The sequence below is a fragment of the Lutra lutra genome, chromosome 9, assembly GCF_902655055.1.
Source record: "Lutra lutra chromosome 9, mLutLut1.2, whole genome shotgun sequence".
NCBI lineage: Eukaryota > Metazoa > Chordata > Mammalia > Carnivora > Mustelidae > Lutra > Lutra lutra.
This window is the reverse complement of record NC_062286.1, coordinates 15,568,430-15,580,628: the sequence shown is the minus strand read 5'-3', so window position 1 is coordinate 15,580,628 and position 12,199 is coordinate 15,568,430. Positions and strand designations below refer to the sequence as shown.

Below are 12,199 nucleotides of genomic sequence, written 5' to 3'. Positions count from 1 at the left end.
AGCTCCTAAAGGCAAAATGACTATGTATAGGAAGTAGGAGGTTTCCCCAAAAGAGGAAACCCTGGTCATTCCTTGAGGAAGAGCTTTTTAAATCCTACTCAGAGCCTGTCTGTCTTTGGGAGGGATCCCAAAAGTTTTTCCTCGGGCCCTGAACCCCATTCCTGGTGGTCCTGACCAGTTGAGCCTCTAGCTCTCTGATTCCTGGACCACCAGGATCTGATAGGCTAGGCCACTCTCTCCAGGAGGCAAAGTCAGATCTCCTTGAACTCAAATGACATTTCAACTCTTGGTCTGGTCACCAAGGAGGGGCCTGACAAAGCTTCCTGTGGTTTGAAGAAGATGTGTCCCAGGACCCTCAGGGATCTTTCCCAGATGCCTGTTTCCAGCCCCAACTCTGAAATCGACTTTCTGCTTCCAAACAAGGTAAGCCAAGGGACCATGCCTGGCCTCGCCTCCTACCACTGACCACCACAGCACAGTCTCCCCTGGCCTAGAGGCCATCAGGCCACAGACCCCAAGTGTGGCCCAGACTCTTCAGAACATGGAATCTGGCACAGCTGAGTCGATTCAGACCTCTATTTCCAAGTCGATTGGAGAAAACCTGCCAAAGCCAGCCGGCCAAGTCTCCACTGAGCAGCCAGCCCTCCCCAGGATACTGCCCCAGGTCCCATCAAGGTCAGGCATGACCAGAAACTCAAGTTTGGAGTTGGCTCTCTGAAAAATCTGAAATGTGGAGAGTTTACCTCTGAGTGAGAATTTCCGTACCACTCCCCTGCCCTGGGCTTCTGCCCAGACAATACAAGTTTTGTTCTTATTTAACAAGAAAGTAAAACAAAACCAAAACAAAAACAAAAACTGGAGCCAACCCCAAACAAAGGCCTCTCCTCTAGTCAAATCCTGCAGTCCAGGTAAGCTCAGCTCCCACCTCATGCCCAGAAAACCAGTTTGCCCAGACCTAAAGCGATTACCAGCTCCCTTGGTGCATTGGGTACATTCCTGCAGAAACAGAGCTCTGGGCTCTTGCTCTCAGAGGCCCTGTGGTCAGATGATCAAGTCTCCTCATTTCTTTGTTGACCCTTTCCATGCTGGAGTCTTGGTTTTGCTGAGCTCATAAAGGCAGGAACTTGCCTTCTCAGGTTACAAATGCAGCGGCTAATTCCTGGGTCATGCACACACACACACACACACACACACACACACGCACACACACAGTATAATGGCTGGATCTTTCCAGCATACGTTTCTTGATCGCATAGGCATTATCAGCATTTTGCCTGGCATTTGCTTCACCTGTAAGTTACCAACTCCCCTTCCTTCTGTGGCCATCCATGTCAGCGAGGGGGGTTGGGCAGGCTCTCCCTGGCTCTGGGCCCTAGCCAGCAGGCTCTTCAATCTGTGTCGCCTTGGTCAACAGACGGATACAGGGTCCGTCCAGCCTCTGCTGAGGACTCGTGAACACCGTGCTCCTAGGAAGAAAGCCACCTGCTTCCCCGACCTCCCTCAGCACTCAGGGGCTCAGTTCCCGCTACCACGTCCTCTGGACCCCCAGTGGTGGGTGCTTCCTTCCTGAGTGCGCATTCACCCTATGCAATCCGGACAATCTCCAGTTTATTCAAGCTATTCTTCAATCACTTAGCCAAGCACCTACTCTGTACCAGACCCTACTCGAGACGCTGAGGTTGCAAGAATGATGTGACACCTCGAGGAGATTACAGTTGAAAAAAAGAAACTCTTGACAAACAAGAGTTACTATTATATAGTCACCTATGCAGGACATTTATTCCTCCTCTACTTGGTGCTTCAAGTGCTAAGATGAACCCACTAGAGGGAACATAACCAAGATTTACTGAGGACTTAGGATAAGCTGGGCTCTCTGCCGAGTACTTGGGTTGATCTTATTTAATCTTCAAAATTATTTCCATCCTACAAATAGAAAACCTGAGATGGTCAAGAATAAAAGCAATTGGCCCAAAAATGCACAGATGGGGAGCACCTGGGTGGCTCAGTCAGTTAAGGGTCTGCTTTCATCTCAGGTCACGATCCCAGGGTCCTGGGATCGAGTCCCGCGTCTGGCTCCCTGTTCTGCAGGGAGTCTGCTTCTCCCTCTGCCCTCTTCCCACTCATTCTCTCAATCTCTCATGAGTCAATCTTAGGAGGATGCTGAGCCTTCTGAATTTTCTTGGCTAACCAGTGAGGCTACTTTCTAGTTGGTCGCCGTGTCCCGGAAGCAGGCTGGACCACCTCAGCCTCCTGGAAAACTCATGGCTTTCTAAGTCTGATTAGCACCCCTCTTCCCTTTGAGTTGTTTATGCCTTCCTTGCAGTTCATCTTTGTTCTTTCCAACTTGGCAGGGAACCAACTCTACAGTCTGTGATTTCTACCATTACCCATGAAGTAAAAACTTTGAACAATTCTCCCTTGGCAGAGCTGAACGTACCTTCTGAGAAACCAGGCTGGTTAATTTATGTTGCTGTTATCTTGTGCATGGAGTCTGGATCTCCATGTGGCCTACGATTCTAGACTTACTTAGAGGAAATCTGTAGCCACAATATCGTTCAGTCTAGAGAAGGGGGATGGATAGATGGATCCTCCCATTTAGGGTCAGCCTGGTTATGTGACCAGATATCACACTTTCCCTTATTTGGCAACTGCTGAAGAATGTGTATTTTACCAGTGACTTTTTGTTAGCACTCATATAAATAATACTTTTTATTCTGTCAGAGTCCCATTTATAATCTTTCTGCCATTAAAAAGGCAAATGCATTCCTGCATTCCTTTTAGGTGCCTCCAGAAGGTTTCAACTGTTTACCCAAAGGTCAAACAAGTTCTGGAATGAAATGAAATCAATCATTAACCAAGTGATGAGAAACTTGCTTCTGGTAACATTTGTTTCTTCCCTTTTCAGGATTCAAGAGAGAAGAAAAATAGCTCTCAATGACAGCCAAGCGACAGAGGTCCTAGAGTCGTAAAAGCCCGAGGTCTGGTTCCATAGCCCTTCGAATTGTACTTTCAGGTCACAGTTTCTAAAATAGAAAACATGGGCCATTCATGCCAGGCTCCCAAACCAGGATCCAAAACCACCCATCTTCCTCCTGCACTCAATGCTCAGCCTACAGTCCCTGCGGTTGCACACATCCAGCCATGCAGGTGGTCCTGGGGAGGACGGCCTACAGCCTTGGAAACGTGCTCCTGCTCCTGCCTGCTCATCCCGGGATCCCTGGGAGTACTTCCCCAGACAGCTTGTTGGGCCAAGCTTCTACAGGGGCCTGAGAAGGGGGGCCTCCTCTCCGTTGGTCTTGTCAGGGCCCAAAGCCCTGCCTTATTGGAGCACTTTCGGAACCTCCCCAGACTCCGCCCCTCTGATAAAAATAGCTCATTACTCGTCACTGCTGCATCACACATAAGTCATGTCAAAATGGCAGTTTCCCTGCTTCCTTCTTCCCAGGCACCTAAGGACCGCTGGAACCTCTATGCAGACCCAGCCGTTCTGTAATAACCCTCCCCACAGCAGCTGTTCGAAATCTGTCATTTCCTCAGGTCTCTTAGAAGCTGGTGCTCCCTACGGAGCATGACCTGATAGCACACGCTGAGGTGGTTCAGTCAGTTAAGCATCCAGCTCTTGATTTCGGCTCAGGTCATGATCTCAGGGTCATGGTCGAGCCCCACATTGGGCTCTGTGCTCAGTGGGGAGTCTGCTTGAGATTCTCTGACCCTGCCCCCAAAATAGATAAATCTTTTTTTTTTTTTTAAGGAAGTTGGTTGTCCTTACATTTCTGTCTTTTCTTTAATTTATTCTTTCATTCATTCATTCATCTGCAGTTCTTCCCAAGCACCATACTGGGCATTAGGGACACAGCAATGACACAGCAGACATGGCTTCTAGGCTCATTGTGAAGTTTATGATCTGGCTTCCAGTCTCCTCTCCCCCCACATACTCTTCCCAGGGCATCTTCTCCCTTCTCCAAGACTTCCACCGCTGCCTGGGCCCTGACGGCTCTCTCTTTGCTCAGCTGGCCCGTAAGTCCGTCCAACCATGCCCACATGGGCATCCTGACTTGTGGCTGGCAATGAGGAAACAAGTCACCATGCAGAGAAGGACAGTTGACCGTCATGACCACGAATCTTATCCCAGAATGCTTTTTATCCTGGATATGCCTGTTCCAATTCCAGATGAAACCACCATGCTAGGGCTCTCAGAAGTGCTGCTTCTCTTTCCCACCTGTCCAGACATGGATGACATTATTCGCAGCAGAGCTAAATCCTGGCTAGAACATTTAGCGAGACTTTATTGAAGGTTCCAAAAGAACAGAAGGGAATTTGAGGAGCTTGAGTGGCTGAGTTGGTTGAGCATCTGACTCTTGGTTTCAGCTCAGGTCAGAATTTCAGGGTCATGAGATCGAACCCCATGTCAGGCTCCATGCTCAGCACAGAGTCTGCTTGAGATTCTCGCTCTCCCTGGCCTTCTGCCCCTCCCCCACTCAGGCACCCTCTCTCTTTCAAATATCTTAAAAAAGAACAGAAGAGAATTTTAACTCACCAGATGTAACTTAACAATCGGCTGTTGGATATGGCTTCTCCTGAAGCCCACTGTCCTGGATGGCCCTCATGGGGTCCCTTCCTAACCTGGCCACCCACCTAGAACAGAAGTCTCCTCCCCAACCCACAGCACATCACCACCCAGCAAAATCTTAAAATCACCTAAAGTAGTTCTTCAGAAGACAAAGGAGCTCCCTTTCCCTGTTGCCTAAATGCGACTTTCTAAGACCTATCTCCCAGTACTTGCTTTTTCCAAGGAAGGTTGATCTGATGAATGTCTCCTCCCTTCAGGGCAGACTTTCCTCATCCATATAGATTGCAGCCTTTCCCCAAGACCTGAACAGCACACACTAGTCTAACTGTACAGGAAGTACATGGATTGTGGTCTGAGAAGGAAGGTGAGAACCAGAAAGATGGTGTTCATCCAAAGGTATCCCATAGTGGGTGCATATAAAACCATACTCAACACAGACTTCCGGAGCCCTGACTCCAAATCAGCCCATCCTTGCTTATTCTTGCCTTAAATAATGGCACCAGCATCCTCAATGTCACCCAAGCCAGAATCCTAGGGGTCAGCATGGTGCCCCCCGACTCATATTCCCATATCTTCTACCTCCTGGATGCCTTTCCGATCTGCCCTCTCTTCCCCTTGTTGGTGCCTTGGTTCAGGTCTGGACCAGGACTAGGAAGAAGTCTTCCTCACTGACCTTCCTGCCCCTGGCTTCAGTCCATCCTCCACACTGCAGTCAGGGGGATTTTTTTCTAAAATCAGTATCCCACCATATACGTAGTTGTCATCCCAGAGCCAGACAGCCTGGATTCAAATCCATATGAGTTCTGTGACCATGAGCTAGTTGTCTAACATTTTACCGCTCAGCTATCCCACCAGGAAGTGATGATAACAGCACTGCCCGGAGTGTGGTCATAGAGATTGTGGTATACTGCTTCTAAAATGGCTCACCCCAAAAGAGAAAAAAACAAAATGGCTCCCAATAGTCCCGCTTTCTGGGATGCATGCCCTTGGGTAATGCCCTCCCACTGGCTGAGCACTGGACCCAGTTACTTGCTTCTAATACAGCCAAAAGAGAATACAGCCAAAGTAATGGGATATTACTTCTAAGATTAGATTATAGAGGATTTGCATTGCTGTCTTGCCCACTCTCTTCCTTCCTCTGGCTCTCCTCTCTCACCGGCTCTGATAGAGCAAGCTTCCATGTTGTGACTGCCCTGTGGAGAGGCCTACATGGCAAGGAGCTGAACGTGACTTCAGCCAGTGAGAACAGAATCCTGCCAGCAGCCAAGTGAGGGAGCTGGAGAACAAATCCTTCCCCAGGGGAGCCTGGAGATAAATCGAGTCCCAGCCAACATGTTGCTTACAATTTTAGGAGAGACCCTGAGCCAGACCCTTAGCCACAGCTAAGCTGTGGATTCCTGACTCACAGAAACTGAGAGATAATAAATGTTCTGAGCCACCCAAGTTTTGAGATAATCTGTTATGCAACAAGAGAAAACTGATACGGAGATTAAATTAAATGATACAGATGAAGAGCTTAGAATAGGACCTGATGTAAAGCCAATAAATACTAGCTCTCATTATCATCATTATTATTACTTGTTCAGACATCCTGCTAGATGGAAAGCTCTAGGAGGGGATGGAAGATGCCCGTCTATTTGTCTACTGGGTCCCAAGCTCTTGGTATAATGCTAAACACAGACTGAGTCTTTTAGTCAACAGGAAATACTGATGAGTAAAAGAATGAGCAGGAAGGAATGAACTGGGTCCTCCAGACTCTCACCACTCAGGCCAGAAAAAGGGCTGCTGAGAGCAGCACGAGTGCCCAGGTTCTCTCTCCAGCCAGAAGATGGACCAAGTAAAGTGGTAAGGGACTGTCCCCCAACAGGCTACAGTACAAACTCCCTTTGTGGTATCTCAGCCTCCTGGAGCCCAGGCTGTATGTTTCCCAGGAGCACAGTCAGCACAAAGCTCCCCCTTGTATCCACCTCGCATCCCTGGAAGGCACAGAGAAAACAATGAAACCATCATCATCCAACTTCTCTCTTGGCCTGTGTGTGGACAGGGAGGGCCGGGGAGCGGCTGTGTTTGTCTTGGCTGGGTAACATCATTTTTCTTCACTGAAGAAATATATGCCAGAGGGCCTAAAAGTAGAAGGTAGTTCTCACCCAAGAGAACTTTTTTCTGCAGAGGCCAGGCCCCACAGTAATACAAAGAAGCTGTATCTCCTACCTACACATCACGGGGCCCTGCTTTTAGACCCAGTTAAAATGCCCCCCTCCTCCATGAAGCCCTCCCCAACTTCCCAGGCTTCTGTTGTGCCCTGGGCCTCATGCCTCCATCTGAGCATGCTGTATTCAAAGCACTAGTGAATGCATTCCCGGAATTGCCGGGCCCACCAGGCCAAGGACCTTGCCCTATTTGCTTTTGTATCTCTCATCTCAGCAGCACTGGACAAAGTAGGTGCCAATGTTGAATGAATTACAGAGAGCTGTTGCAGTCTGAATTCAGGAGTGGCAGAAATAAATCTCTAGAAGGGCTCGAAACCCCCCTTGCACAAGAATATAGAAAAGATAAGGGGGTTCTGTGTAGTTCATCTTAGAAGGGAGGCTCTTAGCAAGTGCTGTACCCCTGGGGTAAGGAAGTCAGGACTGCAAAGAGAGACCCCCCTCAGTCTGAGGAATTTCAGCTTTCCTACTAGATGGCTTCCCTCCCTGTGCATGAGCAAGGACTCTCCCTTATTCTGATCCACTGGTTCTCAAAGTGTGGCCCCCAGTCCAGCAGGATCACTTAGGACCTTGCTAGAAATTCAGGTTTTTGGACCCCACCTCAGACCTACTGGATCAGAAACTCTGCAGGCTAGGCCCAGCCATCTGTGTTTTTTGTTTTTTTTTTTTTTAAAGATTTTATTTTATTTGACAGACAGAGATTACAAGTAGGCGGAGAGGCAGGCAGAGAGAGAGAGAGGAGGAAGCAGGCTCTCCGCTGAACAGAGAGTCTGATGCGGGGCTTGATCCCAGGACTCTGGGATCATGACCCGAGCCGAAGGCAGAGGCTTTAACCCACTGAGCCACCCAGGTGCCCCGCCATCTGTGTTTTAACCAACCCTCCATGTCATTCTGATGCATGCTTAAGCTTGAAAACCACTATTCCTAAGTACACTGAAAAAGAAGAACACACATGTGAAAACGAACTTAGAAATACAACCCAGATCAATTTAAAATTAAGATTAAACGAGAACCTGAGCCAATACCCCTTGCTACCAAATGCCCAGGATCAGTGAAACACCCCACTATTCTCTACAAAACAGCTCAACAGGCAATTAGATGAACTCAGCACAGTTATTTTAAATGTGCAAAATGAATTTTCATATCCTAAGAGTAACACCAGATGTTTTACCTCTTTTTCCTAATTGATTTTCCAGCCTACAGCAATTCGCCTTTATATTTTCCAGTTGGATCCGAACGCAGCAAGAAGAGTGTGTTCCGGCAGGATTTAGTAAATGCCATGCATTTTAAAACAAGCATAACTCAAGCCGCCATTCGTCATCTGGGTGGTTGTCTCCCCAAAATACAAGGAAAAAAAAAAAAAACCACAGAAGCTATAGGTACCAGGCAGATTTGAGCAGGCAGGAAACCCAGAAAAGGCCCTTTCAAAGGGCCGTGTCTCCAGGCTCGTGGCTGGTTACAAAGCTGAGTCCTGGGCAGCGAGCCCAGGCCTGAGGTCTTCTCCACAGAGTCCTGCACTCCCTGGTACAGAAGGATTTGCTCCTTGCAAAACCTGCGAGTCAACATTTTATTTTTCAATGGGAAGTTTTGTCTTTTAAAACGGAGAAAAGGGGGCGCCTGGGTGGCTCAGTGGGTTAAAGCCTCTGCCTTCGGCTCAGGTCATGATCCCAGGGTCCTGGGATCGAGCCCCGCATTGGGCTCTCTGCTCAGCGGGGAGCCTGCTTCCTCCTCTCTCTCTCTCTCTGCCTGCCTCTCTGCCTGCCTGTGATCTCTATCTGTCAAATAAATAAATCTTTAAAACAGAGAAAAGAAAGTCTGAAGGCCGATTCCCCTCTGTGGGCTGAGGGCCTGGCTCCTCTGGAGGCCCCGATCTGGGCAGGTTGAAGTGGGTGAAAGGTCACCAGCAACCAGGTTTGCCTCACACAACAAAAGCCCTTGGGAGTCTGGGAAAAGACCAGGAATTAAAGCCACAAGCTTTATAGCAAATGACTTCAAAAGGAAACTTCTCTGTTTCTGTGGGGTGTAAGGGAGATAGGGAGAAGCAGCAGCTGAGTGCTAGGAAGCCAGAAAGTGATGATTGCAAAAAACAAAAAAACAAAAAAACAAAACAAAACCCACACATCTTAGGTCATCCAGAGAGGGGGGCACTATTAGCCGCTTTCCCTAGCAGCTGCTGAGAGCTGGCAGGTCTAAGCCCTGCCGCCTGAAGCAGGATTTCAATGTGGTCTCCAAGTAAAACTCTGCCTGGCCCCCTGCCCCCACTGGTTCTGAGACCCCCTGCAGTTGGCTAAGTGTCTGAAATTGGAGCTCATCCTGCTTAAATCTCAAAATGTGGCTGCCCCAACTTTAAGGAACAGCCTCCCCAAACATCCAGGCTTCTGTCCATGATGTGCCCAGTTTCTGAACTTGGAATACAGCATTCAAGCTTCCGTGTAGACACACAGATGAAAATTGGATGATCGAAGGATCAAGTCATGATTTCGACTCTCCCGGGCTTCTACCCCAGAGCTCCGGCCCAAAAGTAACAACCCACAACCTTATGGAGTGCTGTGGAACCCTTTGAGGTTGTAAAGGGAAGCCAGTAACCGGCCTCCTAGACAGAGAGCTTAGCCCCACACCTGTGATTAACAAAAAAAAAAAAGGTTACCTAAATTTAAAATGCACAAATGACAGCTTTCTAAGTTTCAAGGAGTAGGAAGCAAAGGCCCCACAGACTTAGACGCTGTGTCTTAAAGACATACAGACAGTACAATTAGGTCAAAAGTTTGGGCACTGAGTGCCTGGGTACACCAGTCATCTTCTGGGATGGGGGTAAGAGTAACTGGTCTCCCATGCCCACCCAAACCCCACACATCCCCCAAAAGGATTTCAGCCTCATTTACCACAAATGCTATCAGGAAAATGGAGTAGTGGCAAGAAAGTATCTTGTCTAGCAGGAGTCTCCCCTTGCCCCAAATTCAAGAGGATACATTTTTACACGCTATTAAATCACAGGAGCCATTTTATAAACGTCATCATCATAGTCTTTTAATATTTTACATAAAAAACTGTATACACAGCTTATAGAACTTTTATGTAAACATCATAAGCTCACCACTTTGTCATTTGTCAGTTTATTTAAAAAATAAAAAAAAACAAGACAACAATTTAGTAGAAGTACCACTGGGTGGGGAAGGGAGGGTGAGAAAGGAGAGACTAGGGGCAGGTTCATTCTCTGTACAAAGATGCAGAGAAAATTTCACATAGCTTTTCGAGACTGCCTTGTGAAGAGGAAAAAAGGGGGGGGAGTTAAATAGGTCCCAATACTTGTTACTGCCCTTTATCAAAATAGTGTGCATCTGTGCACAAATAAAATCCCAAAACAGTGTTGCCACTTTTTCAAGAAAACAAAACAAAAATTAGTGGTTTCTTTTTCCTCTTTTTTTAAAAGTCATCATCTTTAAAAAAAAAAAAATCAGAAGTAGATGAGGTTACAGCGCACAAGGGTGGTCAGAAGGCTACTGTCTTATGCAAATGACAAGTGCATTAAGTGTCAAACAATAAAACAATTGTGCAAAGAATTATTTCCCAAAAAAACAAAACCCAACAAGTTTTAGTTTTTAAATAAATCAAATAACATCAGTTTCTCGGACTGAACAATTTCCACTTGTATGACAGGCACAAAGTTCGCTTATGGCAAAAAAACGACCCAAAGCACTCTCTCCCTCCTCCCGCCCAGGGCTGGCGAGGAGAGTCTGGAAGCTGTGTCCTCTCAGCCCCGCTGCAGTTGCAAATGTCTTCCCCAGGGGTTGGAAAGATGGCCAAGTCCTGTTCATGCTTGGATGGGCGCCCGACCCAGGGTGGGCCGGAGCTCTTCTGGAGCCCTGTCACTCCACCCACCACCACCATTAAATAACACCATCCTACCTTCGAAAATAAAATTATATCTATATTTATATAACACCCCATCCTCCCCAGCCCTCCCCTCCCGCAGTTCCCGCGGTCTATGTTACAGACAAGGGAGATAGCAGGCGCTCGCTGGGTTCCGGGCGAACATCCCATGGGGCGCGGCTGCACCCCGGCGCCAAGCTGTTCTCCGGGGACCAGAGGCGGGGGTGGGTGAAAGTGGGGCGGGGGACGCAAACAAACACACAGCCACACGCTCTGAAGGGGCTTGGCTCTTCAGAAAAGGGTGCTCGGGACCCTTGGCACTCGGCAGGCGCCCGGGCCTGTGCAACACAGCCGGACGCACACAGACACTGGAAAGGGGGCGCCCGGTGCCTCCCACGCCGATTCCCGGCGCCAGGGCCGGAGCCGGGTCACAGCTGCCGGGCCGAAAGGCAGACGTCAGGCAGTCCGGTGGGGTCCTTGGGGGGCGCGGGTCTCCCCTTCTTCGGGCTCGAGGTGTGTGTGGGGGGTCGGGCCCGAGAGGGGGAGCCGCGCCGGCGGGGGCAGGCAGGGCGGCCGCGGCCCTCATAGCACCTTGCAGCAGTTGATGCAGCCGTTCTGGGAGCCGTAGCGCTTCTGCAGCGCGGCGCGCGTGGCCGTCTCGAAGACCTCGCGCACGCCCTCCTTGGTCTTGGCCGAGCACTCGAGGTAGTCGTAGGCTTGGATGCGCACAGCCATGGCGCGGCCGTCATCCGTGCGCACGGGTTCCTGCTTCATGCGGGCCAGCTCCGTGCGGACGTGCTCGTCGCTGCGCAGGTCTTTCTTGTTGGCCACCAGGATGATGGGCACGTTGGGGCAGAAGTGCTTCACCTCGGGCACCCACTTCTCGGGGATGTTCTCCAGCGAATCGGGGCTGTCCACTGAGAAGCACATGAGGATCACGTCGGTGTCCGGGTAGGAGAGCGGCCGCAAGCGGTCGTAGTCCTCCTGGCCCGCCGTGTCCCACAGCGCCAGCTCCACCTGCTTGCCGTCCACCTCGATGTCGGCCACATAGTTCTCGAAGACAGTGGGCACGTACACCTCGGGGAACTCGTCCTTACTGAACACGATCAGCAGGCACGTCTTGCCGCACGCGCCGTCGCCCACCACCACCAGCTTCTTGCGGATGGCCGCCATGAGCGGGCCGGGCCCGGGCAGCAGGAGGGGGCCCGCGAACGCCTCGCTGCCGTCCCGCTCGCCGCTCACCGCTCACCTCGGGCTGCGCGCTGGGGGCGAGGGTCGCTAGCTGCACCCGGGCCCCGCGGCGGCGCGTTCTCTTGGGGCGCTCCGGTTGCCGCGGCGGGGGCGCGGGGGCATAGGGCGCGCCGTGCGTCTCCGCGCTGATCCCGGGCGGTGGCCGCTCTTCTCGCCCCGGGCCCGGGGTCCGCGCCTTTATGCGCAAGCGGCGGCTGGAACCGCGGAGCAGGCCTGGTCCCCTCCCCGGCTTCTATGGGTCTCGCCTGGGTACTGGGAAGCGCTCGACTACAGCCAGACTGCGGTGGCAGATGCGGGCTGC

The 12,199-nt window shown here is 50.3% G+C and overlaps 1 protein-coding gene across 1 annotated transcript; it reads right to left on the bottom strand.

Annotated features, from left to right (window-relative positions):
- Positions 1-9,782: 9,782 nt before the first annotated feature.
- Positions 9,783-12,199, bottom strand: RHOB (ras homolog family member B). The gene has a single exon (XM_047746410.1). It carries the CDS (start codon positions 11,818-11,820, stop codon positions 11,230-11,232), a length of 591 nt encoding a protein of 196 aa, XP_047602366.1. The 5' UTR covers positions 11,821-12,199; the 3' UTR covers positions 9,783-11,229.

Excerpts from the sequence above, each read along its gene's own strand:
- RHOB (XM_047746410.1), bottom strand. The coding sequence starts at position 11,820 with ATGGCGGCCATCCGCAAGAAGCTGGTGGTGGTGGGCGACGGCGCGTGC.